The 27,362-nt window shown below is 38.1% G+C and overlaps 2 protein-coding genes across 4 annotated transcripts in view; both read left to right on the top strand.

Annotated features, from left to right (window-relative positions):
• The window catches only part of psidin (phagocyte signaling impaired), a 39,360-nt gene extending 33,567 nt beyond the window's left edge, over nt 1-5,793 (top strand). Inside the window, exons 14-17 of the mRNA XM_053782081.2 lie at nt 638-758; nt 1,357-1,480; nt 1,984-2,255; nt 5,208-5,793. Of these exons, the coding sequence (XP_053638056.1) occupies nt 638-758; nt 1,357-1,480; nt 1,984-2,255; nt 5,208-5,489 (799 nt within the window). The 3' untranslated portion in view covers nt 5,490-5,793. The remainder of the gene's footprint in view (nt 1-637; nt 759-1,356; nt 1,481-1,983; nt 2,256-5,207) is intronic.
• Nucleotides 5,794-11,648: 5,855 nt separating this feature from the next.
• On the top strand, nt 11,649-27,280 carry asrij (OCIA domain-containing protein asrij). 3 transcript variants are annotated; one of them, XM_053782084.2, is made up of 7 exons: nt 11,649-11,996; nt 14,487-14,613; nt 15,206-15,389; nt 22,426-22,574; nt 23,833-23,961; nt 24,618-24,728; nt 25,249-27,280. In XM_053782084.2, exons 1-6 carry the CDS (start codon nt 11,952-11,954, stop codon nt 24,710-24,712), a joined length of 729 nt encoding a protein of 242 aa, XP_053638059.1. In that variant the 5' UTR covers nt 11,649-11,951; the 3' UTR covers nt 24,713-24,728; nt 25,249-27,280. The 3 variants fall into 3 exon arrangements, with proteins under 3 accessions (XP_053638059.1, XP_053638058.1, XP_053638057.1); XM_053782083.2 differs by having other exon boundaries at nt 11,651-11,996; nt 14,490-14,613; nt 24,579-24,728; XM_053782082.2 differs by having other exon boundaries at nt 11,658-11,996; nt 24,579-24,728.
• Nucleotides 27,281-27,362: the final 82 nt, after the last annotated feature.

Below are 27,362 nucleotides of genomic sequence, written 5' to 3'. Positions count from 1 at the left end.
ACCTTTCATTATGAAATCAATCAAAATCATCTCAATTTCTGGAATATGTCTTCCATTCTATAAAATGAGACCAGGAAAACTAGAATACAACCATAAATACCATACGAAAATGCACTGCAAAGTCGCTGTTTTAAACTAAAAACACAGTCGGAGTTTTTTTTTTTCTCATTATGCACTGTGTGCTGCAGGATTTTTTTTATACTGTGCACACTGACCACATAGACCCATTCTTTCATATGTAGGCCTACTAGCTTTCACTAGATTTGAAGGTGCTAGAATTTAGGCGTTCTAGTACGTCAATAACCCTGGTGCGTAAGCCATACTACTACGTCGGAAACCCTGAAAGGGTTAACATTACTCATTCACCAGTCTTCTATTTCAGAAGTAGATGGACAATTCAGTTCAAATGATCCAGTAAACTTAATTTTAAAAAAAGAGAGCATATTAGTTTAGTTGGGAGTTGGTCAAATTTTTCTAATAGATTAATTTTATGATTATTTAGAAAACTATACAATGGATTAATATATAAAATTGGACTAGGACAAAATAACCTTGAGTATGAAAAATGAACATGAAAAATATCCATCTTTAGACTTTTTAAGTCACAGCAGTATCAAAATTATTTCCTAAATTTCAGCGAGTGTCTGAATGGTGAGGCAAGTCCATCAGCTGATGCGACACTATTGGCAGATTTGACTGCACGACTAGAAAAGGAATATGAAGATTGCAGCAAATACAGAAATTGCAAGTCCCCTCAGGTAATTTGGAATATGTATATCATCTGTGGATATTGTTTGAACAGTATATTGCCTGTCTTAGTATCCCTTTTGTGTTCGTACACATTTTTCAAACTTCTGCTGTTCTTCTAGGTAATACTTGTTGAGGTGAAAATGCTCCTTTTTCTCAACTTTTACATTTTTTTTACTTTTCATATTCATTGTTATTGTATCTATGCCACAGTAATGCTGACCCTCTGGCACAAAGCATTTATTTATTTATTCTAATTTTTCATATAAGGTAGCAGTAAACATTTACTATAGCTTTGTAAGGCTTTATACACTAGGCAGCATAGTTGGTACATTGGTGGTCTTTTGTTTGTGAGGTTAGCTGATCACTTTCCAGTACTTGGACCATGTTCAGTAAGATATTCAGTCTTTTTTTTTTTATTTTTTATCTGGCAAGAGTTTATATAAAATGAAATCATTACTGCTGCCAACGCTGATGCTTGTGGCTTCCCCATGATGATGTGTTAATTTTATATCATTCAGTCTTTTTTTTTTTTTTGTGTGTGTGTGTGTGTGTGTGTGTGTGTGTGTGTGTATGTGGGACTTTCATAATAATTTGATACATTTGCAGCTTCCACTACAAGGTCCTGATCCGTCCAGAATATACCTCTATTCTTCAGGGAGTTATATCCCTGTCCTAGTCAAACATGCACACGTGTTACAAAGGGTGCATAGATGTTCTCATGACCCAACAGGTATGTAGCTTGCTTATACCAAGTTCCTGTATAATAAATGGTTAATATATATTATATTAAAGTGATTAATATACTCTATCCTTTTTTTTACATAATTTCAAAAATATTGATATAGGGCACAGTATAGTTGCTGCACCTTGTCCAACTGGGAATGTTGACAGAGTAATAAACAGATGAATTTCTGTAGATAAAAATTATTTTACATAAGTGGATACTGTACATGATTTTATTATCCAATGTCCATTTATTTCTATTCTCCATGGGGAAGTGGAAAAGAATTCTTCCTCTGTAAGCTGTGCGTGTCATAAGAAGCGATTAGTGCTGGGAGCAAGGGTCTGTTAACCACGTTTGTATAGATTACTAAATGTCAGAAAGAAGAAAAACTTTACATTTCTTGTTTTTCATGTCACCCTTCCTTGATGGGAGACAGCCATTGTGTTAAAAACTATTTATATTATTGTATGATTGTTGCAGAATGTAAATACTTCATTTTTTCCCCTCAGGTGTTGAAAGCCGGCCGAGTGAAATCATTAAGGAGGCACGTGAAGAAATAGAAGAATTGATTACCTCACATATGCAACACTTAGATGTCATTCAAACTGTGACCCCAAATATTCTTCCAGGTGTAAACCCTCCTGCCTTCACACATCTAAATCACTTAGCACAGACCTTAGGCATTATTGCTATCCTTTTAGGCTGCTGTTTTACCATTCTTAAACCAATTAAGGCAGCTGTGTCCAAGAGAAACAAGAAGAGAAAAGAACCTGTGATAATGGTGTGTATTTTGCTTATTTTCATATACTATATGTTGAATTTGGTACAGTACTTAAGATCAGAGTTTATCAGATACTCTCCTCTCACTTGCATAAAATGTGACTGCAAAGTTTATCAGTTGAACTTTCTGAAGGTAAGTTAACCCAGTCTTGATGGTTAGGAGTTTTCACAGTAGTCAGTAGGAGAGAGTTTAAGTCGCAGAGATAATTACATGGCTAACCACACAGCGTAAATTACAAAAATGCAAAGTTACTGCTCCTCAGTATTGTTCATTTTCTGTTCATTCAGTGATTGGCTTGTTCAGGTCCAGAGGAATGTTAAAAAATCTACCAGCAGACTAAATGTGCATGAAAATAATAGAGGGGAAAAGGGGGAAGCCTATGTGTTTCTGACGTTGTACAATATGAAGTTCAACGATGAGAAATTTCAATTTCTCAGATGTGGTAAACACGAGGAAATTAAAACTTCATCAGAGTACAAAACAAATTCTGGCCACAAAATAGAGCAAAACACCAACGTCAAAGACCTGGGAGTGATCATGTCGGAGGATCTCACCTTCAAGGACCATAACATTGTATCAATCGCAACTGCTAGAAAAATGACAGGATGGATAATGAGAACCTTCATAACTAGGGATGCCAAGCCCATGATGACACTCTTCAGGCCACTTGTTCTATCTAGGCTGGAATATTGCTGCACTCTAACAGCACCTTTCAAGGCAGGTGAAATTGCTGACCTAGAAAATGTACAGAGAACCTTCACGGCGCGCATAACAGAGATAAAACACCTCAATTACTGGGAGCGCTTGAAGTTCCTGAACCTGTATTCCCTGGAACGCAGGCGGGAGAGATACATGATTATATACACCTGGAAAATCCTAGAGGGATTAGTACCGAACTTGCACACGAAAATCACTCGCAACGAAAGCAAAAGACTTGGCAAACGATGCAACATCCCCCCAATGAAAAGCAGGGGTGTCACTAGCACGTTAAGAGACCATACAATAAGTGTCAGGGGCCCGAGACTGTTCAACTGCCTCCCAGCATACATAAGGGGGATTACCAATAGACCCCTGGCAGTCTTCAAGCTGGCACTGGACAAGCGCCTAAAGTCGGCGCCTGACCAGCTGGGCTGTGGCTCGTACGTTGGTTTGCGTGCAGCCAGCAGTAACAGCCTGGTTGATCAGGCTCTGATCCACCAGGAGGCCTGGTCACAGACCGGGCCGCGGGGGCATTGACCCCCAGAACTCTCTCCAGGTAAACTCCAGGTAAATGGACTAAATTTACGTGGTGCTCTAGTAATTTATATTCCCTTAATAAAAAAAAAAGCTTTATACAGGTGGTGATGTATGTGTTGATTTTTTTTTTTTTTTTTTTTTTTGAGGGGGGAGAGAGGCTTTAGTTTATATATTTGTTAGTGTTTTGACAAATATGTAACATGTTCCCCTGAAAATGACCTAAGGCACTGCCATATTATTTTTGGCAACATGTGAGCTGTATTTGATATACTTAATAGATTTTCTGGCACATATTTATAATAAAAATATGATTTTATTTTATTGATATATGTTTAATGTAACTATCTACTCATAGTTACAGGAGCAGAACTATGCCCAATTGCCCATGTCTCATCGTAGTGTTTAACCCTTTGACTGTCGCAGGCCCCTTTCTGAAACTCATTCTATGTCGATAAATTTTTGGAAAAAAATAAATTATTTTTTTCTTATGAAATGATAGAGAATCTTTTCCCGATGGTAATGACACCAAAAGTACGAAATTTGGTCGAAAACACGGAATTACGCTCCCGTTAAGTTAGCAGTCTTGGCGACATATATGCATTGGCGATTTCGCCGACTTTGAGCCCTGTTTTTGGCCAATTCTGTTGTTCCAGTTGACCAAACTCATAGCTATTTCTTTAGAACTCCATTTTTTCTACCTGTTGAGTACAAGAAACCGCCCATTTACCGATTTGAACTACCCAATAAAGTGATCAGAAATTGGCAATTTGGCCAATTTCACGCAAATTAAAAAAGATGCCAATTTCAAAATAGGGTTCAGAATAAACGATGTAGACATTCTTGGCACTAAAATAACATATCCTCTGTTCATTAGTCACGTCTCTAGGCCCTCTTATATTACTATTGCTTTCTATTTTGATTTTTTATTTATACAAAAAAATACAAAATTTACTGTTATGCAGACTATTGCATTGTTGTAAAAAATGGTATAAATAATATCAGTGCTCTAGTGAAAGAGGTGTATTGGACGTGTGGTGTGATTTGCTTACTCCTGAACAATGGTAAAAATCGAACATTTCCGCTACTTTGAGCTCAATTTCAAGGTCGTTTTCATCATGAAAGTAATCAAAATCATCTCTATTTCTGTAATATATTTTCCATTTTATCACCTGAGACCATGAAAACAAGAATACGATAAATACTATACAAAAATACACCTCAAAGTCGGTGTTTTAATCCAAAAAAAATGTCAGGTTTTTTTCTTTTTCTCATTACACACTGCGTGCTGCAGGATTTTTTTTATGTGGTGCACACTGACCACACAGACCCATTCTCTCACTTGTGGGCCTATCAGCTTTCTCCCGCTTGATTTGAAGCCACTAGAATTTACGCGTATAAATACGTCAGAAACACTGGTGCGTAAAACGTATATATACGACCGAAACAGTCAAAGGGTTAATCCATTATACTAGGAAATAGTACTCTTAAATACCTAGGATGATATACTTAACAAGGCTTATTTTAAAGCCTAGTCTTGTCTAAGGTATACATGCTAACACCCTCCCCGGGATGTGACCCACAACAGTTGGCTAACACCCAGGTACTGTACCATACTTCTATGTGAACAGGGACAACAGGTGTAGGGAAACATGCCCAATGTTTCCACTTTTCCTTATTCATTCTTGAAATTTCATGTTGTCCTACTCTGTATTGCAGCCAGAGGTGATACCCCAGTTTGCCAACTTCATTGCTTCCCTTACGTCCCACCTCCAGAAGTTAGAGAAAGCCACTACTGAGAAGTACAAGTTTGTCAAGTCAACGACAGATGAAAACATCCATAAAGGTTATTCATCTGTGGACATCAGTTGTGTCCTCACAAGTCATGCTGAGGGAAATGCAGTGTGTGAAAAAGTGGAACAAAGTTATGTTAAGATTTTAGAGAGGCTCTCCTATTCTATAGAAAATAAATTAAAATATATCTCATCTCTTAAACTTTAACATGCAATCTCAACTCAAGAGTCTAGAATGTATGATTTTTATATTGTGTTTACAAGCCTTAATTATTGTTGAGTGGTTCCAGATGAAAAGTAAAATGCAAATGTGTCTTAAATCTTTGCAAGTCTCCAATAAATCTTGAGTTGTAAAGTCTGATATTGTTGGTCAATGAAAATTTGACATGATTTCAAGGAAGTATATTTGTTATAATTGAATAAGGACTTCATTATTTTTAACGAGTTTTTCAGCAGCTGAAGTCTGTAACTATTTGCTTGTTGAGTTTCATTTTAATATAATTTAAATGTGATTGTGTTGTTATTTGGCCTTACATTCTTTGTTACTCATTTCACTACATTGAGATAGATGCAGAAACTGTTTGAAGCATTGTAAAAAAAAAAAAAACATTCAGTGTTATAAACATTAGTCTCATCAACTTCAGTTTTCAGTATGTGGAGCAGCTACTTGTTTGGCCCTAGAGTAGCCCATCATTTGCAAGGACATAGTGCATTATTTTTATACGACACTTTATATTTCATATTTTGTGATGCTTTAGGTGGAAATATTCGTTGTGTAACATTTGGAGCAATTCAGTCCTTTTAGTATATCACAGGTAGGTGCAAAGTTCAGCCCCCAACTAGACAGAAAGAAATGGCTATCTCTTAGAACCCAGGCTGAATCTTTTGTTTTCAGGGCTCTGATATAAGCTGTCTCTTCCTACCTTGGGGAAACTGTCTTGCAGAAATGTGAAGCATAGCATACATTATGTCAACAAAAACATTGTAATTTTCATGTGGATTGGATTCTTATAATTTTACAAAGAGTTCTTCCAGGTGATAACTGTAGGTCTCTATTTTTTTAAATATAATATAAATTTCACTGTACTGTGAGTGTTAACTGAGAATTGAAATGGAACTGGATAGTTACTAGTGCACTGGAAAAAGATGCCAATACAATATCTGTATCTACTTACATTTCCACCCATAATTTTATTACTCAAAGCTACTTGTGTGGGTGCACACACTAAAAATGATATTCTTTCAACTATATATGAAATAGTTTACAGAAAAAAATATTCAAATTTTATAACATTGCATTTAAAAATTTATTTGTATTCTCATCATTGTATTTGGTATTGCAAGTAAAAACTTGCATTAATACAAGGAAGCACATCTTCAGGGCTAAATACATTTGTATATATTGCATATTAAAGTGATCCTTTTATATTTGGTATTTCTAGACACATACTTAAACCAAAAATACTTACACATACATGGTCTGTGAGAAGTTTAAATCCCTTAACTTGGATTGTTTACTTCATCTTTGGTAATCAACTATTTGTTAATAAATATTTGCATTTCTTTTAATGAATAAGTACTCTTTTTTTATTAGGTGCAGGCAAAAGTTGTTTTTCAACAGCTTTATCTTTGGCCAATAGTCATTCCAGTAGCTTTAACCAGTGCTGTCTTTATTTCTGTAGAAGACTGCCAGATTTTTCTTTATTTTATTTTGAGTTACATTAAAAAATCTTCAAGACTTGTTTGAAAAGAATAAAAGTCACAGTACCCAACCTGAAGCAGTTCACAACTATCAGTAACCCACAGATCTAACTTTGAGCTAGATGACACTTCAACCCTTCCTGGACCAAGACAGAGCAATATGTCTTTTATTTTTCTCTCACCCTTTAAGGGGTGAGACAAAATTAGATGCCAGTGAAAGGTTCTTAGTACAAGAGATTAGAACTGACCTTCCCTTCCTTAGATTGAACCTGATTGCCTCCCATTTCCCCATGTGCTGTATGACCCTTATGGGTTTAGTGCTCCCTCTATGAATGTATTAATAATGATAAGAATGGTTTCATTTTAAATTTCTGGGTTAATTGTGAAAACTTGTTTCTGTACAATAGTTAAGATGCTATAGAGACTTTATTGTATTTATTGGCTTAATACTGTATAAAGGAACAAAAGTTCATGTTTTCAATGTTATGAAATGGTTGAAATGCTGTAATTTTCTTTAATATCATCAGAACCAGAGACAAGCAAAGTTAAAAGCCATATGGATGTTTTTTTGTTTTGTATATGAAGTGTCTTGAGTTAATCCCCCTTGAAGGAAGTACCTTGATGCTAATGAGTGGCTCTTGATCCAAGGAACTGGACCTGTCCTCTTCCTGGGATCAAACCTGATTGCTCCCATTGCCCAGCTACTGTGTGATTCCTACAGGTTTAGTGCTTCCCTTGGTTTTAATAACACTAGTTACTCGATTCATGGAACAGTGGTTGACGAGCAGAGAACGGATAAGTACACTGCATGTTTGAATATTTGTGTGTGGAAAAGACAGATGGACTTGTGAGCCCAGTCTGAGGCTATCTGCTGAGAATAACCACTACTATCTAGATTAAGAACTATTGTGTATTATCTACTTGTATGAGTCAAGAATAGAAAAGCAGAATGCTTATGGTTAAACTGCTTTATGACCTTTTTGGGTTCAGTGCTTGAACTTGATTGTATTATCATTATTATAACAGTGATTATGTGTGAGTGAGGTGAAAGTGATGAACGATGATGAAAGTTTTCTTTTTGGGGATTTTCTTCCCCTCAAGGAAGGCTCCTTGACGCTGGTGAGGGGCTCTTGATCTAGGGAATTGGATCTGTGCTCCAGTTGGATCTGTGCTCCAGTTCCCTGAATGCCTTCCATCCCTCCATAGGCGCTGTATAATCCTACGGGTTTAGTGCTTCCCCCTTGATTATAATAATAATAATAATTGGGGATTTTCTTTCTTTTTGGGTCACCCTGCCTCGGTGGGAGACAGCCGACTTGTTAAAAAAATATTATAATGGTATGCTGTTGATAAAATAAGAGAAAGGTCAAAACTTTTGTGGTCAGTATTGAGAATGATCCATCTAATTCTAGGTGTATGCTGCCATTGGATACAAAGTATTGAGATTCAGGAGACAAAAAAAGTTTGTCAGGAAAATCTTCAGCACCTAGGCCTAGGGAAAGTTGTTTCCTGTTGATCAGGTGCATCATAAGTAGTGATTCAGTGCTTCTGCTCCCTCTTGCAGAATCCATGGTGGACACTGTCTGGTCCCACTGTCTTTGATATATCCAGCTCCCCTTACCCCCCCCCCCACAAAAAAAAAAGTTCCCTGCCCTGTTGTGTCTGGTGTTCAGTACCTGCTGATGTACTCCTTTTTTTTTTATCCTAGGCTTTCTGGTGTTGCCTGTTTCCTCTAGGAAGATCTCTTTAAATTGTTTGTTCAGCACTTTGCAGACGTCCCTGTCATTTTCTGTGAGTTCTTCCTTCAGTCAAACTGCCTGGTCTTTGACTTGTTTTCTTCTGATATGGCTGTGAAGCAGTTTTAGTTCATACTTAGCCTTGGTTGTTATGTTGTTCTCAAATTGTCACTCGGTATCTCTCCTCACCCTTGCATGTTCATTTCGGGCTAATCTGCCCACTTCTCTGTTCTCATCTGCCCTTTACTTCCTATAATTTTTCAATCCTCTTATGTTTCTCTTTTTTTTCTCTCTCTCTCTACCTCTTTGGTTGAACCAAGGAGTTATCTTTTCTATAAGCCGTTCCTCATCTACATATGAAGTTTTCCTCTGCCTTCCAGCTCTTCCCAACTACACATTCCATCATTTCATCCACTGACTTTCCTTCCAGTATCCTTTCCCACTGCACTACATTCAAGAATACCCTCATTCCTGCGAAGTTTTCTTCTAAAGCCTGTCATCCCACACCTTTTGCTTGCCAATGTTCCCCTATGTTTAGTTCCACAAGGTCCTCGTAGTTCAATGCTATGTGGTCACTGGCACCCAGGGAATCTCTTCCTATTTCTTCTGTTTCACTGAGAAGACCTCTTCAAATTGTTTGATAGGTCTTCACAGACATCATTTTTTGTGAGCTTTTCTCCTTCCTTATTTAGCCGTATTACCTGGTCTTTTACTATTGCCTTCTGATGTGGCTTTCAAGTAATTTTGGTTTGGACTTTGCCTTTGCTGTTGTCATTCTCAAACTGTGTTTGGTGTCTGGCTCTTCTAGGGTTTAGGCAAAGAACTCCACCTGACCTAATTGGAAATATATTTTTTCTTGGTTCTCTTGCCAGAGGAATCTTCGTTTACTTTATAATGTCTGCAGACTTGGGCAATGTTTTTACTCCACTCCTGGTTGCAGGGCTCAAGAAGGTATAATCTCTAGTGGCTCTTATGACCTTTGTAGGTTTAGTGCTTCTTTTTTATTATAAAAATCAAGTGGCTCCAAAATCCAGTGGCTCTTAACACGGTGGCCCCTCAAGGAAGGCTCCTTGACGCTTGTGAGGGGCTCTTGATCTAGGGAATTGGATCTGTGCTCCAGTTCCCTGAATTAAGCCTGAATGCCTTCCATCCCCCCATAGGCGCTGTATAATCCTACGGGTTTAGTGCTTCCCCCTTGATTATAATAATAATAATCTTAACACGGTGGGAACCTGAGTGGGAAGGGTTACAACCCTCTTGATTGGCAGGATATTCTGGCCCTTGTGTCTTCCTGCTTCTGCCTGCATTGAGGACATATAATATACATATTCCAGCTAGTAGTGTCCCTTCCACTTTGGATACATCGACTTCAGACCAAGAGACTAATTACCTCAAACTCTTCATTTTCCTCTTGTATTCTCTGTATTGGACTAAAGAAGCCACTGGCTGACGAAATGTTTCCTCAATAAACAGTTCCCAAATAAGTGCCTCAGTCTTCAGCCTGTCGATATTTAATACCATTTTCATCACACAAGGTTTCTATCCTGAATACCTGAAGGCAGGGTTCGATATGGCGGAAGGTGTCAGTGGCTCTATAAGCCCCAGCTGTATAGCCCTTGTGGTTTAGCGCTTTTTTTATTATAATAATAATCTATAAACCCCAACATGAAGGAGGAGCCTGAGGTTGCATCAGCTCTTAAAAGCCAGCAACAGCAGCATCGCTGGTGGTGACTTTGCACCAGCCTTCGTTGAGTGTGGTCGTCTCGCTCTTGCCTGAGTATCAGTTACAAATTTTCCCTAATCTCTCTGGGGACGCTTGTCCTTATCTACTTTGCTCGCCGAGCACGTTATATCGGCTTACTTTTAGCCAGTTCCATTTTTCCGCTCTCCGGACAATTCTTTAACGGTTTTGTGGGAATCCGGTTACTGAACTTAGTTCGGGGGGGAGGGTGCGTTCTTTTCTGCTGGGACTTGGCAAGTGGGTCCACCTGATCTAATTGGGAACTTCTAGTTCCTGTTTCTATTTACAAAGGAACTCTTGCTCTTTTTTCTTTCATCGCCCAGCTTTATAATAATAATATCTTTATTTACTACAAGTACATGTACAAGGTATACAGTCCTAGCTGACATCAATGACATACTACTATATAGAAAGCCACTTGTTATGCTCAGCATTTCGGGCAAATTAGGTCAGTGTCCCAGGATGCGATCCACACCAGTCGACTAACACCCAGGTATCCATTTTACTGATGGGGAACATAGACAACAGGCGGAAAGAAACACGCCCAATGTTTCTACTCTGGCTGGGAATCGAACCCAGGCCCTTACCGTGTGAAGCGAGAGCTTTAGCCACCAGGCCACCAGAGCCGCAACAAATCTTCCCTGTTCCCATTCCTAAGTTCTCTACACATACGCTGCTGTGTATGATAATCTATGTAACTATTTATGTATACCTGAATAAACTTATTTACTTCCCCGTGCCATCGAGGCGATTAGATTCAGATTTTGCCGCTGAAGTGGCTAGTTTATTGTGCACTCCATGTCCATCCTGTGGATGGTAGTGCAAGAGCATATGGATACACAAAAGGCCTAGGAACTAGGCCCCAAAAGGGTTAACAGGTGTATATATGGATTTATATCTACATATCTACAGTTCTCTTATCTGTTACAAGCAAATTTAGGAAATTTGCTTAGTGTATCTGGTATCTTATTTTCATTAATAAGATATCTTGACATGTCACATAGGTTATCATACTGTCTGTCTCTGTATTCCTCAATAAGTGGACAATTAAGCACATAGTGTTCAAGATAGTGACCATATACTTGATCACATAATTTACATTTAGTTTGATCATCATCTGTGTGTCTCCCAAACTGCCAGAAGTACTTGTAACCAAGCCTAAGCCTGGCCACTACAACATCAGTCAGTGTTCACAGTGCAAGTTGCTCCATCAACATACTGATCTACGTTCATGTTATCATAGTTGGTCATAGATCTACTCAGGTGTCGGGTTCGATACGGTGTATGGTGTCAGTGGCCCTGATAAACCCAACAAACATACAAAAACCGCCGGTGGTGTGGCTACAGCCAGGTTTAACAACTATTCAACAGCAGCAGCAGCAGCAGCAGCCATCACCAGGTTAACAGTGACTGTGAGAGCAGCAGGAGGAAGAAGAGGACTTTTGTGTGGTGACACAGCAGGTGTTATAATACTGTGTGAGGCCAGTGTAAGATGTCTGAGGTACAGGCGGGGCGGCCATCACATGAACACCATCCTGTAAGTGATCCAGTTTCTTGAATCAAGCCTGAGTGCCTTCTATTAACCCAAGCGATGTATGACTCCCCCAGCGAGTTTAGCGCCTTTCCCATGAAGGAAATAAAATTGAAAGCCCCTTCAGTGGAGATGTCTTGATGCCGGTGAGGGGCTCTTGATCCAAGGAATCAAAGGTACTCTCCTTCGGCCCCTCAAGGGAGATTCCTCAATGCAGGGAGGGGCTTTTGATCCAAGGAATTAAGATCTACTAATTCTGTTGCCTGGCTGTAAACTATCTTATCCATTCCAGCTCACATATTTCTCTTGTACTGAATGGTGCCGTCAAACCTGAACATTAATCCCATCAAAAGACCACAAGCAATTTGAATAGCATCATCATTAGCAACATTTCTCTTAGTTTTGAACTTTCTCATTATCCACCCCAGCATTTCTCGTTTTGAATGTTCTCGTTATCTACCCCAACATTTGTTTTGAACATTCTTGTTATCCACCCCAACATTTCTTTTGTTTTGAACTTTCTCATTATCCACTCCAATATTTCTCTAGCTTTTACAACTTTGCTTTATCGTGCCTGGATGTGCATATGCCACTTTTTAACTGTGTTAATCTTTCTTCACTAAGGTAGGGTGAACCAAAAAAGAAAACACATTTACCATCACTCACTCAATAACTTTCTAGCCAGAAGTGTGTAGCTGTTACCTATGAATTGCAACATCCTCACTTATCCTTCATGGTCAGGCACAATACTTGTACTTCCAACCTCAAGAACTTGAGTCTGTATGGCAGAACAAGTGCCTATATACCATTAAAACTTTTCATAGAATATTTATGTATCATGAAAAATGACTTAATAAGACTTACCAGATCATAATACTGTAATTACAAGAACTAATAGAAATCTAGGTTACAGTGTACTGTATATGTATATAAAAATACAACACAGGATATTTATTCATAGTAACTGTATATCAAAGGTATATAATACTGATAAGATGATGAATAAAACCTGTGGAACATCTGAGTATCTTTATTTAACATATTATGCCCACCAGGGGCTTCTATCAATCTTATACAGAAACAAGAGAAAGGAGATTTATACTGTATGCTGTATATAGGGGAATGAGAGGTGGTAGTAATGCTCAGATTGACGTGCAGTGACAGTAGTAGTAATGGCCACGTAGGTGTAATTTTTTTTTTTTTTTAGCTGATCCTGTATCTTGGTCTTATAAGATTAACCAAGCCAGAAGTTCAGAGACATTACAACTTCCTGTATTCTGCAAAATATTTCCATGTGAGTTCTCGTATAATGCATGAGCTGTTCATGTTGTCTCCTATGTGCATATTTGTGTTCACTGACTGGTGTCCAAATGCCTTTCGGCCTCCACATTGGAACAGGTAAACTTCTATGTAAGATTGCACAGTTTGTTATGGTCTTTTTCTGGTGAAATCCTTGATGGAGTAGGTAGAAAATAAAAAAACATCCACTGGTATGTTCTTGTCTATATCAATGTGACCACTACTCCTGCTACTCTATCACATGTCAACTTGACCACTACTGCTACTACTCCCACCTCTCTTGTTACCCTATATGTCTTCTTTCTCAAGTCTGCATTTGATTGTTTAAAGTACCTGGGAGGTGAAATGCCTCTTAAATAAAGATACTCAGATGTTACATATGTGTCTTTTTCATTTTGTCAATATTTTATTAAAGTGCTGTAAATTTATTTTAAATTCCTTAGTTTATTTTGCTGTGCATCAAAATCCAATCTAATCCTTGTTCATAATCTTTCATTATGCACTCAGTGGCCTCTTTATTAGGTACAGCTTTCTGGTACAGGGTAGGACTTTAAAGGTATATTCCCAGCACCTTGCTAAATCTATGCCACAAAAAATTCAGGCTGTTCTGGGGACAAGGGGAAGCCCTTTGTCCCCTGAACAGCCTGAATTCTTTGTAGCATAGATTTAACAAGGTGTTGGGAACACTCCTTAGAGATTCTGGTCCATTCTCTGTAAACAGCTATGCATGAATATCACGAATGATAGATCAGCAGTTTGAGATAATTAAAGCACCTCGTGTTTGGTGATTAGATTTTTGCCTTAACAAGCAGGTGTACCTATTAAAGTGGCCACTGAGTGTAGTTGTGATGTGAAAAATTGATAGCTCAATAATTTTTCCCTAACCATCTGTAATTTTAAACAATTTTTTTTTTTTGGCTTTAAATGTGATTTTTCTAAATTAATAAAAGTAAAGGTAATTGTTTTTAGCTTTGTCAGGTTAAACTACATTATTATAAATACTGCATCTGAATGATTCTGAGGTTGCTTACAATTACTCTTCACACAAAAAATGATTCAGAGATGAACTTTAATACTTTTATGCCTGGGATTTGGCTTCAAACTCTTTGTACCTTGTATTGTGTTTATTGCCTTTTGAATATTTTTAAAGAGTAAAATTATGCTAAACTGTTTACCAGTTTGTTTTTTCTATAATAGCAGAGGCCAACATTCAACCAGGAAGAGCTCAGAGTGCTTCGAGAATGCAATAGGGAGTCGTTTTATTACCGCAGCCTTCCTATTGCAGCAGGCTTTTCTGCAGCAACATTTGTAGCCATGAAGCGAGGTATGTCCCTAAGACTTAAAACTCAGTTTTTGTGTTATTAGGGTAATTTTATTAAAAATTGAATGACGTACATACTCATTTACACACACTTACTGCTCTGGGAGATGGACAGTGTATTAAAAATATGATTACAGTATTTTCATTATTATGTACTTATTATTATAATAATTATAATGTATGCTATATAGTAAGACCCCTATATCTATGGGGGTTACATTCCAAGGACCTGCCGCGAATACCAAAACTGTGGATAGTAGCGAACCCTATAAAAGTCTTTTTCCTTTACATATGTACTTATTGTGAAGTTTAATTGATAAATTATACACAATAAGTGGAGAAGGATCACTTTTTTCACTGATGGGAAGCACTTCAAGGCTTCTCTTAGGCTTTGAGAACTTCCACCATCACTACTTTTGCACTTTGAAGCCATTATTAAGCAAAATTAAGGGTTATTTTGAGGTCAAGGTAGATTGCGGATAACTGAAACCACAGATACCAGACCCGGAGATGTGGGGGTGCTACTGTACTATGATAAAATGTTGTAGTATTAGGAACATTGGCTGGTAAACACTCATTTTCCTCAATTTTGCAGGAATTTTGAAAGTAAACCAGCGATTTGGCTACACTCCGAAGATGATAGGAGCAGCATTCATTGGTTATTTTGTGGGGAAGATTTCATATCAGAACATCTGTGCCGAGAAGTTAATGCAGCTTCCTGACAGCCCAATCGGTGAAGTCTTACGCAAGAGGAAGGGACGGATGGGATTTCAAGAGACGTATGTATGTGCAGTATACAGTACTTTTATTTTTAATATAGTACGTACTTTCTTTTCCCTACTTAACATTAAAAATTGAAAACTAAATTAAAATTGGATTAAATTTTTATAATACAAGAATATAGAGTGCATGGAAACTACAGTGGATGGGTTTGTTTGGTTACATAATGGTTACAGTTATGAGAAGCCATTATCTTGCATATTCTAGTAAAAGCCCCTTGTTATAGATGTTACACACTACTTAATACTGTACTAGTCATAGCATATGGGTTTCGATTTTTGTAACAATGTACCATGCATATTTTATACATATTAAAAGGTGCTTGGGAATTAGGATAAAGTGTTGGCTTACCTGGAGTATACCTGGAGAGAGTTTTGGGGGTCAACGCCCCCGCGGCCCAATCTGAGACCAGGCCTCGTGGTGGATTATTGTCTAATCAACCAGGCTGTTGCAGCTGGCTGCATGCAAACTGACGTACGAACCACAGCCCGGCTGGTCAGGTACTGACTTTAGGTGCCTGTCCAGTGCCTTCTTGAAAACAGCCAGGGGTCTATTGGTAATCTTCCTTATGTATGCTGGGAGGCAGTTAAACAGTCTTGGGCCCCTGACACTTATTGCGGTATGTCAGCTAGGCCTGTATAACTTGTATATGTGCTTGTAGAAATAAAGATATTATTATTATTAGGTTTATATTTTTATTATCACACTGGCCGATTCCTGTATATATTGTATGCACAGTAGCAAATATGGATGTTTTGTATATTAAGTAAATTTACACTTTTGCAGAGCAAGGTGTGTATTGTATTAATGTTGATAGAATTACTGACAGTATGTTAGATAAAAGGACACAGGTGCAACTAATGTAACATTTTATTGTGGCAGTTTCGCTTTCCAGGAGCTTTATCAAGCCATAACTGCTTGATAAAGCTTCTAGAGAGCGAAATGTTACCACAATAAAATGACACATTAGTTGCACTTGTGTCTTTTTACCTAACAGGGTGTGTATTGTTTGGGACCCAGTTGAGTGATCATTCTAATAGCAAATTTCTGTTGAGTTATGATATGTTTGAGGTGGTTTTCTGGTGTAGATCTCCATACGCATATACCATAGTTGAGGTAAGGAGAGTGAGCATTGAAATATGATGTCATAGTTGCTTATTTTTGGAAGTATGCTCACTGTTTTAGAAATTTTTTGAAATGTGCTGAATGAATGTTAAATTTCAGTTTGTCAAGGCCTATACCTATGATTTTTCCCCTTCATCTTGTCTTTCAATTCATGTGTTAATTATTATTATGTTCAAATGATTATTTCTAGCTTTGTTCCCACACTCTATGCAAGTCTTATCTGTAATGAGTATGAGTTTGTTGGTTGTCTTCCACGTAGATATCTTCACAAGCTCTTAATTAACTATGTTGTTGAGTACAGAAGAATCTTCATTTGACATGACAGAAGTGGTGTCATCTGCAGAAAGTTCTTGAGAAGATTTAGGAAGGTTATTGATGTAGATGAGATATGGTAGAGGGCCTAAGATGCTGCCCTGAGGTACCCCCCATATTAATTGGTCAAGTTGTTGAAGTATTGTTATTAATGATCACATTTTTGTTTAATAAATGTATGAAAGAGGGGAAGGTACCTAGGGATTGACAGCGAGCATGAATAGTCCCTTTATATAAAGGGAAGGGGGACAAAAGAGATTGTAAAAATTATAGAGGAATAAGTTTACTGAGTATACCAGGAAAAGTGTACGGTAGGGTTATAATTGAAAGAATTAGAGGCAAGACAGAATGTAGGATTGCGGACGAGCAAGGAGGTTTCAGAGTGGGTAGGGGATGTGAACAGTATTTAGATAAAGGTAGGGAAGTTTTATTGCACATATGGATTTAGAAAAGGCATATGATAGAGTGGATAGGGGAGCAATGTGGCAGATGTTGCAAGTACATATATGGAATAGGTGGTAAGTTACTAAATGCTGTAAAGAGTTTTTATGAGGATAGTGAGGCTCAGGTTAGGGTGTGTAGAAGAGAGGGAGACTATTTCCCAGTAGAAGTAGGTCTTAGACAGGGATGTGTAATGTCACCATGGTGTTTAATATATTTATAGATGGGGTTGTAAAAGAAGTAAATGCTTGGGTGTTCAGGAGAGGGGTGGGATTAAATTATGGGGAATCAAATACAAAATGGGAATTGACACAGTTGCTTTTTGCTGAAGATACTATGCTCATGGAAGATTCTAAAGAAAAATTGCAAAGGTTAGTGGATGAGTTTGGGAGTGTGTGTAAAGGTAGAAAGTTGAAAGTGAACATAGAAAAGAGTAAGGTGATGAGGGTATCAAATGATTTAGATAAAGAAAAATTGGATATCAAATTGGGGAGGAGGAGTATGGAAGACGTGAATGTTTTCAGATACAGTGGACCCTCGACCAACGTTGGCATCGTCTAACGTTAAATCCGATTAGCGATACATTTTAACGTAAAAATTTTGCCTCAACTAGCGCTAAAAAACCCGACCAACGCTATTTGTTCCGTTCGAGACGCGTCCACTTGTGGCCTGAGTGCGCCTCACTTGTCCCGTGGGTGCCAGTGTTTACAAGCCAGCCAGCCACCGCGATCCCATCCAAACATACAATCAGAACATTTCATATTATCACAGCGTTTGTAGTGATTGCACCTGCAAAATAAGTCACCATGGGCCCCAAGAAAGCTTCTAGTGCCAACTCTACAGCAAAAAGGGTGAGAATTACTATGGATATGAAGAGAGATCATTGCTAAGTATGAAAGTGGAGTGCGTGTCTCCGAGCTGGCCAGGTTGTACACAAAACCCCAATCAACCATCGCTACTATTGTGGGCAAGAAAACGGCAATCAAGGAAGCTGTTCTTGCCAAATGTGCAACTATGTTTTTGAAACTGAGATCGCAAGTGATAGAAGATGTTGAGAGACTGTTATTGGTGTGGATAAACGAAAAACAGATAGGAGATAGCATCTCTCAAGCGATCACATGTGAAAAGGCTAGGAAGTTGCATGACGATTTAATTAAAAAAATGCCAGCAACTAGTGGTGATGTGAGTGAATTTAAGGCCAGCAAAGGTTGGTTTGAGAGATTTAAGAATCGTAGTGGCATACATAGTGTGATAAGGCATGGTGAGGCTGCCAGTTCGGACCACAAAGCGGCTGAAAAATATGTGCAGGAATTCAAGGAGTACATAGACAGTGAAGGACTGAAACCTGAACAAGTGTTTAATTGTGACGAAACAGGCCTGTTTTGGAAGAAAATGCCAAGCAGGACCTACATTACTCAGGAGGAAAAGGCACCCCCAGGACATAAGCCTATGAAAGACAGGCTTACTCTGTTGATGTGTGCCAATGCTAGTGGTGATTGCAAAGTGAAACCTTTATTGGTGTATCACTCTGAAACTCCCAGAGTGTTCAGGGAAAACAATGTCCTCAAGGCTAATTTGTGTGTGCTGTGGAGGACAAACAGTAAGGCATGGGTCACTAGGGACTTTTTCTATGACTGGTTACACCATGCATTTGCCCCCACTGAAAAATTACCTCCTGGAAAATAAATTGGACCTTAAGTGCCTCCTGGTATTAGACAGTGCTCCTGGTCATCCTTCAGACTTGGCAGAGCGACTTTGTGGACATGAGCTTCATTAAGGTGAAGTTTTTGCCTCCTAATACCACTCCTCTCCTGCAGCCCATGGACCAGCAGGTCATTGCAAACTTCAAGAAACTGTACACAAAAGCTATGTTTGAAAGGTGCTTTGTAGTGACCTCAGAAACTCAATTGACTCTAAGAGAGTTTTGGAGAGATCACTTTAGCATCCTCAATTGTGTAAACATTATAGGTAAGGCTTGGGAGGAAGTGACTAAGAGGACCTTGAACTCTGCTTGGAAAAAACTGTGGCCAGAATGTGTAGACAAAAGGGATTTTGAAGGGTTTGAGGCTAACCCTGGGAATCCTATGCCAGTTGAGGAATCCATTGTGGCATTGGGGAAGTCCTTGGGGTTGGAGGTTAGTGGGGAGGATGTAGAAGAGTTGGTGGAGGAGGACAATGAAGAACTAACCACTGATGAGCTGCTAGATCATCTTCAACAGCAAGAGGCCACACCTGAGGAAACTGCTTCGGAGGAGGGGATAGAGAAATTGAAGAAGTTGCCTACTTCAAAGATTAAGGAAATGTGTGCAATGTGGCTTAAAGTGCAAACCTTTTTTGATGAAAATCACCCTGACACAGCTACTGCAAGCCGTGTTGGCAACCTTTACACTGACAGTGTTGTGAAACACTTTAGGAATGTCATCAAGGAACGGGAGGTACAGGCCTCTATGGACAGATATGTTGTGCGACAGAGGTCCAGTGACTCTCAAGCTGGTCCTAGTGGCATTAAAAGAAGAAGAGAAGTAACCCCGGAAAAGGACTTGCCACCTCAAGTCCTAATGGAAGGGGATTCCCCTTCTAAACACTAACACCATCAACACTCTCCCCTCCTCCCATCCCATCAATCATCACCAGATCTTCAATAAAGGTAAGTGTCATGTAACTGTGCATGTCTTCTTCAGTTTGTGTGTATTAAAATTAATATTTCATGTGGTAAAAAACTTTTTTTTTCAATACTTTGGGGTGTCAGGAACGGATTAATTTGATTTCCATTATTTCTTATGGGGAAAATTAACTCGACTAACGATAATTTTGATTAACGAAGAGCTCTCAGGAACGGATTAATATCGTTGGTCAAGGGTCCACTGTACTTGGGAGTTGACGTGTCGGCGGATGGATTTATGAAGGATGAGGTTAATCATAGAATTGATGAGGGAAAAAAGGTAAGTTGTGCGTTGAGGTATATGTGGAGACAAAAAACGTTATCCATGGAGGCAAATAAGGGAATGTATGAAAGTATAGTGGTACCAACACTCTTATATGGGTGTGAAGCTTGGGTTGTGAATGCAGCAGCGAGGCGGTTGGAGGCAGTGGAGATGTCCTGTCTAAGGGCAATGTGTGGTGTAAATATTATGCAGAAAATTCGGAGTGTGGAAATTAGGAGAAGGTGTGGAGTTAATAAAAGTATTAGTCAGAGGCTGAAGAGGGGTTGTTGAGGTGGTTTGGTCATTTAGAGAGAATGGATCAAAGTAGAATGACATGGAGAGCGTATAAATCTGTAGGGGAAGGAAGGCAGGGTAGGGGGTCGTCCTTGAAAAGGTTGGAGGGAGGGGGTAAAGGAGGTTTTGTGGGCGAGGGGCTTGGACTTCCAGCAAGCGTGCATGAGCGTGTTAGGAGTGAATGGAGACGAATGGTATTTGGGACCTGACGATCTGTTGGAGGGTGAGCAGGGTAATATTTAGTGAAGGGATTCAGGCAAACCGGTTATTTTTATATAGCCGGACTTGAGTCCTGGAAATGGGAAGTACAATGCCTGCACTCTAAAGGAGGGGTTTGGGATATTAGCAGTTTGGAGGGATATGTTGTGTATCTTTATAGGTATATGCTTCTAAACTGTTGTGTTCTGAGCACCTCAGCAAAAACAGTGATTATGTGTGAGTGAGGTGAAAGTGTTGAATGATGATGAAAGTATTTTCTTTTTGGGGATTTTCTTTCTTTTTTGGGTTACCCTGCCTCGGTGGGAGATGGCTGGCTTGTTAAAAAAAAAAAAAAGTTTGTATCTGTCACTGAGGTAAGATTTTAAGTATGCAAGAACATGTATATACATGTCACTACTTTTAATATTCTTTATACTTGATAAAGCCTTGTTTAGGCAAAATGTCAAACTAATAAAGTATTAATAAAGGTCGCCTTTTGCTGTATGCTGATCTTTACCAGCATAAATATTTTCTATGTTATATGGTATATCTCTTTAACAAGTCGGCCATCTCTCACCAAAGCAGGGTGACCCAAAAAGAAAGAAAATCCCCAAAAAGAAAATACTTTCATCATCATTCGACACTCACCTCACTCACATTTAATCACTGTTTTTGCAGAAGTGCTCAGAATACAACAGTTTAGAAGCATATACGTATAGATACACAACATATCCCTCCAAACTGCCAATATCCCATAAATATTTTCTGTGTTATATGGTATGTCTCTTTACCAGCATAAATATTTTCTGTGTTAGGTAAGTATCTTCTGCTTCTATCAACTTTCCTGTACTCGACTGAAGAAGCCTACTGTGTAGGCGAAACGTTTCGAAATAAAGATACCTAACTGTTGCATATGTGTCTTACCTAACAACCTGTCGGTATTTTATACCATTTTAATGTTCAATCTGTCAGACACTGCAACACAAGGGTATCTTGGTACAGACCTACAACCTACTTCGACAACCTCTACTAGTGAGAACGGCTGGATTTGAGAGGGACCTGACCTCCCAACATCTGAGTTCTTACCTCTTCTAGTGACCTACGTCTCACCTCTTGGCGCTATATAAGGCTCCATCCTGTCACTTCATCTCCATATTGTTTCATACTATGGAACAATGCTCTTCTCCAGACTGAGGGACTGACCACCTCAAAAATTTTAAGGGTGATGGACTGATTACATCGTCTTCAAGTATCTTCTGCTTCTATCAACTTTCCTGTACTCGACTGAAGAAGCCTACTGTGTAGGCGAAACGTTTCGAAATAAAGATACCTAACTGTTGCATATGTGTCTTACCTAACAACCTGTCGGTATTTTATACCATTTTAATGTTCATTCTGTATGTTATATAATGGTTTAGATTACAGTGGGTAGTTTAGATTACATTGGGGGTTGTAAATGAATGAGCTGGCAGTTAATGTCATAAAAGATAATTACAGTATAGTTATTACAGTGCTTATTGTTATTCCATTAAGTTCAAGAGATGATTTTTGATGATGTTTTTGAAGCAATTGGGAGATTTTTTCTTTAAATTGGAAGAAGTGTTTGCATGGGTAAACACTCATGTTTTCTCATTTTGACTGGGAAAGAAGTTTTAAGTTAATTTTTCCTCACAGTTGATTTATATTCTGCTTTTAAAACAATAAGTTGCTTATTCATATAGTACACTAAAAATATTTTCAGCCTTGGCATGGAGCCAGGATTCTCAGTGGGATATCCTTCAACTGAGTTGGGTTCTTCCACTTCTGATGCACCCATCTTTGATGACCACAGACCAGACGTGAGAGACCACAGTGAAGGTCTAGATGATTATGAGCGTGGAGTTACAGAATGTAAGAGTTTGATCACAGTCTTTTTCTTAATGTCATTAAACCTTTAGTCTCTTACCTCTGAATTTTCTTGTGCAGGTATATGCATTGTGTATTTTTGTGTTCACTTAGACTTGATACATGCATGCATGGTGATTGGATGTTTTTTGTTTAAAGTATCGATAGACATATTGGTAGTTGAGCTTAGACTCCCAGCAAGTGTGCATGAGTGTGTTAGATAGGAGCAAGTGGAGGCAAATGGTTTTTATGACTTGATATTCTGTTGGAGTGTGAGCAAAGTAACATTTATGAAGGGATTCAAGGAAACCAGTTAGCCAGACTTGAGTCCTGGAGGTGGGAGGTACAGTGTCTGTGCTGTGAGGGAAGGGTGGAGATATGTTGCAGTTTTTGAACTGTAGTGTAGGCATACTTCTGGCAAGACAGCGATGGAGTGATTCTTCTCGGTGGGAAACAGCTGATATGTTAATAAAAAATAAAAAGTGTAATCACCACTAACTGAAAGACAGCTACAGAATAAGTGATGGTAAATGCTTTCTTTGGGTCATACTACATTGGTGAGAAATTCCCATTGTGTTAAAATAATACATGATATGAAACATTTAAATATGCAGTAGAGGGAGGCAGAGATGTGTAAGGAAATATATAACCAGGCTGGTGGATGCTCAGTTCAACATCATCTTGGGTAAAAAATTTATTATAGTCATGGAAATTGTTAAATCTATGTAGGTTATTTAGATGCTCTTTAAGACTGAGGCTGACAGCATAGAGAAATTAGTAGTAAGAATATGCAGTGAAGGTGAATCTGTCAGAACTGAGGACAGCAAAGAATAAGCATTTCAGGCATTGAAGAAAGACTGTTTGCTCCCTGGTGAATGAGATAATTGATTAAAAAAATGGACTATTAGGCACAATTGTATTGTGGCACTTGGTGCCCATCCATGAAATGACGATGTGTGAGTGGTATAACCAATACATAGGCATGAAAGTACTGTTTACCATAACTAGTAGTATTGAAGGATGAATAGATGGCCAATTGTCATTCAAATAACAACTACCTGTGATCTTAAAAGTTCTGAATTAGTACGGACTAATGTAGATTTTCACAGTTAAACCATATACTTGCACATTACAATATTTACCAACTGTTAAACTCCTGAAAAGGAGTCCTGTGTCTTTTGTGTGCTGAAAGAGGAATAATCATTTATACAGTATTTACTTACTTTTACTGCATTTGACACTTAGTCCTGTACATTTTCCACAGCACTAACTCCATACACAGAAACCTCTTCCAGTATACCTCAGCAATACACAACTTATCAAGAGCTTAGACGTCAAAATCGAGAAGAGTATGTCAATAAAATGGCTGAAAAATATCGTAGATTACCAGCAGGTAAGCTTTGATACTTTATTGGTGGGTAAATTATCATGTCTCACGGGGTTATGAATTGAGTGGCACAGTTTGGAAGAGAGAAGGGTATAATTACTGATACTGTAGTTAAGAATGAGGAAGTATATGGAGTTTGGGTAGAATTATGCCTTTCATACAGCCATATTCACAAAAATTGAATATGGCTGTTGAAGAATGTTAAGAGTTAGTGATCAGTCTTTGCAAAAACAGGATTGCAACAAGAGCAAATAGTAAAGAAGTGGAATGAGCTGAGCATTGACACTATGGAATCAGAATCTACAGCAGATGTCAAATATGCACATCCATAAGTATGCCTTTAGCACTTCAGTAAGCCCTTCATTTAACAGACTTCAGAAATATGAAACAAAATCCGCTGGGTCAGTAGATTAGGAAACTGTGGACAAAATCTGTTGGTCACAGAATTATTCATTTTTATTACACTCATGGCAAAATAATCTTTTCTCTATCCACCACAACTGCTGTTACTGGCCACCTGCCTTTCCCCATTAAATTCATTAAATAGAGGGTTTTATTGTTATATACAGTAATCATTGGAATTTTTGCACTTTTTAAGTGTTGCAATATTTTTATGACAACAGATGCCTCACCAGAGAGTGGCCTTCATCCTTTACTTACAGAAGATTTTCACTCAGCACAGCCTACCTACAAGTCAGTGCCAACCCCACCAACCCATTCAAAAAAGAATCAGTATGGTGATGAAGTCTATGATTAAGTGATAACAGGGTTTTGTAAGTAGAAAAAGAACTGTATTTGGTTTGGAAGTTGAAGCACTTACACTTAAAAGAAAACTAGGATTGATATTGCATTTTGGTGTATGAATCTGCATTAGAGCCACTAGGTTATACATAAGATTACTTTTAATAAGTACTTTGTCTGGTACTTGGTTTGGCTCTATTGCACATTTGCAGTGCAAATATAATAATTACCTATAGTGTGTAGCTCGAAAAAAAATTAAAAGTATTTTTGGAAAGTTATTAATAGTCACAACATGACTTCAGATTTTTACAGTAGTTCTACTTTCACATCACCTAATTAAGCTATTTCGTATGTATGAACTTTATGAAAAGTAAGTCACAATACTGTGACTGAAACAAATCAGTTACTGCTGCCATCATTAATATTACTACCAGTACCACCACTCCCAACCTGTCTTCTGGTCTGTTTTTTACTCTCTTAGTTGTGACTGGAAGATGGTCCAAGACAGACAGTTGTCATAAGCTTGATTGTAATTATCCTCTTCATCCACAGATGTCTTGCTACCAGCTCGTCTTCCACAAGTGAAGATGTATCCTGTCAGCTTCTGAGAAGATTCATTTGTGCCTTGTGGGTTTCTAAATGATAGCTTTATTGTGCACATGGCAGTTATTCCTCTGAATGGGACAACATTTGAATATCGTGCTTTGATATAGTTTCTTCATATTCTGCTACATTATTAAAAATTCACGAAATAAACAGTGCTAAAAACCACAAAATGTTTCAATAAAGATGGTAGCAAACATACTACAATAATTTGCTGGTGGATGGAGGTGCAGTTCCTGACCAAGGTGTTAGCTGGGGTGGACACTATGATTTTACTGTGGTCTTGTAAATGGAAATCTCCACTTTAATTTTTACTTAGAGAATCTGTCTTAAATATACTTACCAGTCAACAAGTTTATATTGCAATAAATATTTCTCTAAATTTCTTCAACACCTAATATATATAATTGAGAAAACTACTGTTATGAAGTACTGAACTTTCCAGTACATGTATTTTTATTATTTCCTAACAATCTAGAGAAAAATAATTTTCATGTTACAGTGTGGATGTACAGGCATAATTCCCAAAGGTGTGAGTATGACTATACAATACGTATCCACGAAAAGCTTTTATTGGGACAATTTCATTTATGTAAGAGCTTTAAATCAATTTCAATTCTTTAACCAGAGGTTTGGTAAATTGGAGGGGAAGAAGGATGACGTGTACCAAATAATTTTAAATTCATTATAAATTTTTATTTTTAAATCAAAACAAGGAAGATACAGTTTTAAATGAAGTACATAATTATTTTGTATTTAAAATCAGAACAAAAAGTTTACAGCAAGCTCATAAATGTCAAAACATAACAAAAACGTGTTATTGACATCGAGTTTTTGATTGTTGCAAGGAGAATGTAGAAAAAATCTCCAGCCCTTTTTTTCCAGGTAATTTGCTAAATTGTATAAATTGTTCCACTGCATTACTATGTACTGCTACATATCGCAAGGATAAAAAAAAAAAAATTGATCAATTCTGCCAGTGTCAATAGTAGTTGACAATTATTTCAAAGTACTAAGCCACCTTGATTTCAGCAATTATCCTTGATAGAACCTGGGCTGATAAGGACTATCAGGTCATTTTGTATGTCGGGGCTGAGATACATTGCATTTTGATCACTTGGAAATAAATGTTGCTCCAGTAATGTATCATTTCTGGTAAACACCTTAATAAGTTCCAAAAAATTGTCTTCATTTGTACCATGGGATCATTCAGCATCAGAGAAGTTGTGGTGTCACTGTTTTGGTTCCCCAGATGCTAGAGGCCACTAATGCATCACAGTAGATTGAGAAGACAGTTCAAAGCCCTGGGAGGCTGGATGAATACAGTAAAGAGTTCAGAAAGTTCTTCCAAAGCCATGCAATAAAAAAAAGTAAGAGATTCGACTTATCGCACAATGAACTAATGTCCAAAAAATTGTTGAAAAGGTACCGCTTTTGAATTATTATAATCACAGGGAAGCGCTAAACCCGTATTATTACACTGCATGTGGGGGGGGGGGATGGAAGGTATTCAGGCTCAATTCGGAACCGGAGCACAGATCGAATTCCCTAGATCAAGAGCCCCCAGTGTCAAGGAACCTCCTTTGAGGGGATTGCTTTTGAAAAATGTGCTCAGGGTGATTAGTCACTCCCCTTGCTCTCCCCCTAGCTGTCACTAAGTGGCCCAACCACTTTAGCATAAAATATAATAAAGGTGTGTGCTGTGTTATGCATAATAATCAGATGACTGTGTATACCACGCAACCCATCAGAGATATGTACTTGTATACGTGCATGACAGTGAATTGGTGATAGGTATATTTTTTTAGCTGCCTTTTTTATTTTTGTTTTGCTGGGTAGACTTAAAATTTTAAGTTTTATCTAATCATTTCTCCCAATAAAATCTTGTCTTGCAGGTTGTATATTCATACCCATGGAGCAGCATATTTATACAGAATCAGTCCAGTCTTCATTTAAATTTGTAAATAAAATACGTATCAATTTTGCAAATTTAATTATTTGTTCCTTAGCCCTTTCAGGGTCCAGACTCCCTATCTGAAACTTGCCCATAGGGTCCTAGAATT

The sequence above is a fragment of the Cherax quadricarinatus genome, chromosome 30 (genome assembly GCF_038502225.1).
Source record: "Cherax quadricarinatus isolate ZL_2023a chromosome 30, ASM3850222v1, whole genome shotgun sequence".
Taxonomy (NCBI): Eukaryota; Metazoa; Arthropoda; class Malacostraca; order Decapoda; family Parastacidae; genus Cherax; species Cherax quadricarinatus.
The sequence above is the reverse complement of the archived record's forward strand: the minus strand, read 5'-3'. Positions and strand labels throughout refer to the sequence as shown.

Bases quoted from the DNA above. Each gene is read 5' to 3' on its own strand.
- asrij (XM_053782082.2), top strand. From the start codon at position 11,952: ATGTCTGAGGTACAGGCGGGGCGGCCATCACATGAACACCATCCT. The intron at 22,575-23,832 runs GTAAGAGTTTGA...CATTTTCCACAG, and splicing joins TGAGCGTGGAGTTACAGAAT to CACTAACTCCATACACAGAA. The intron at 23,962-24,578 runs GTAAGCTTTGAT...TTATGACAACAG, and splicing joins ATATCGTAGATTACCAGCAG to ATGCCTCACCAGAGAGTGGC.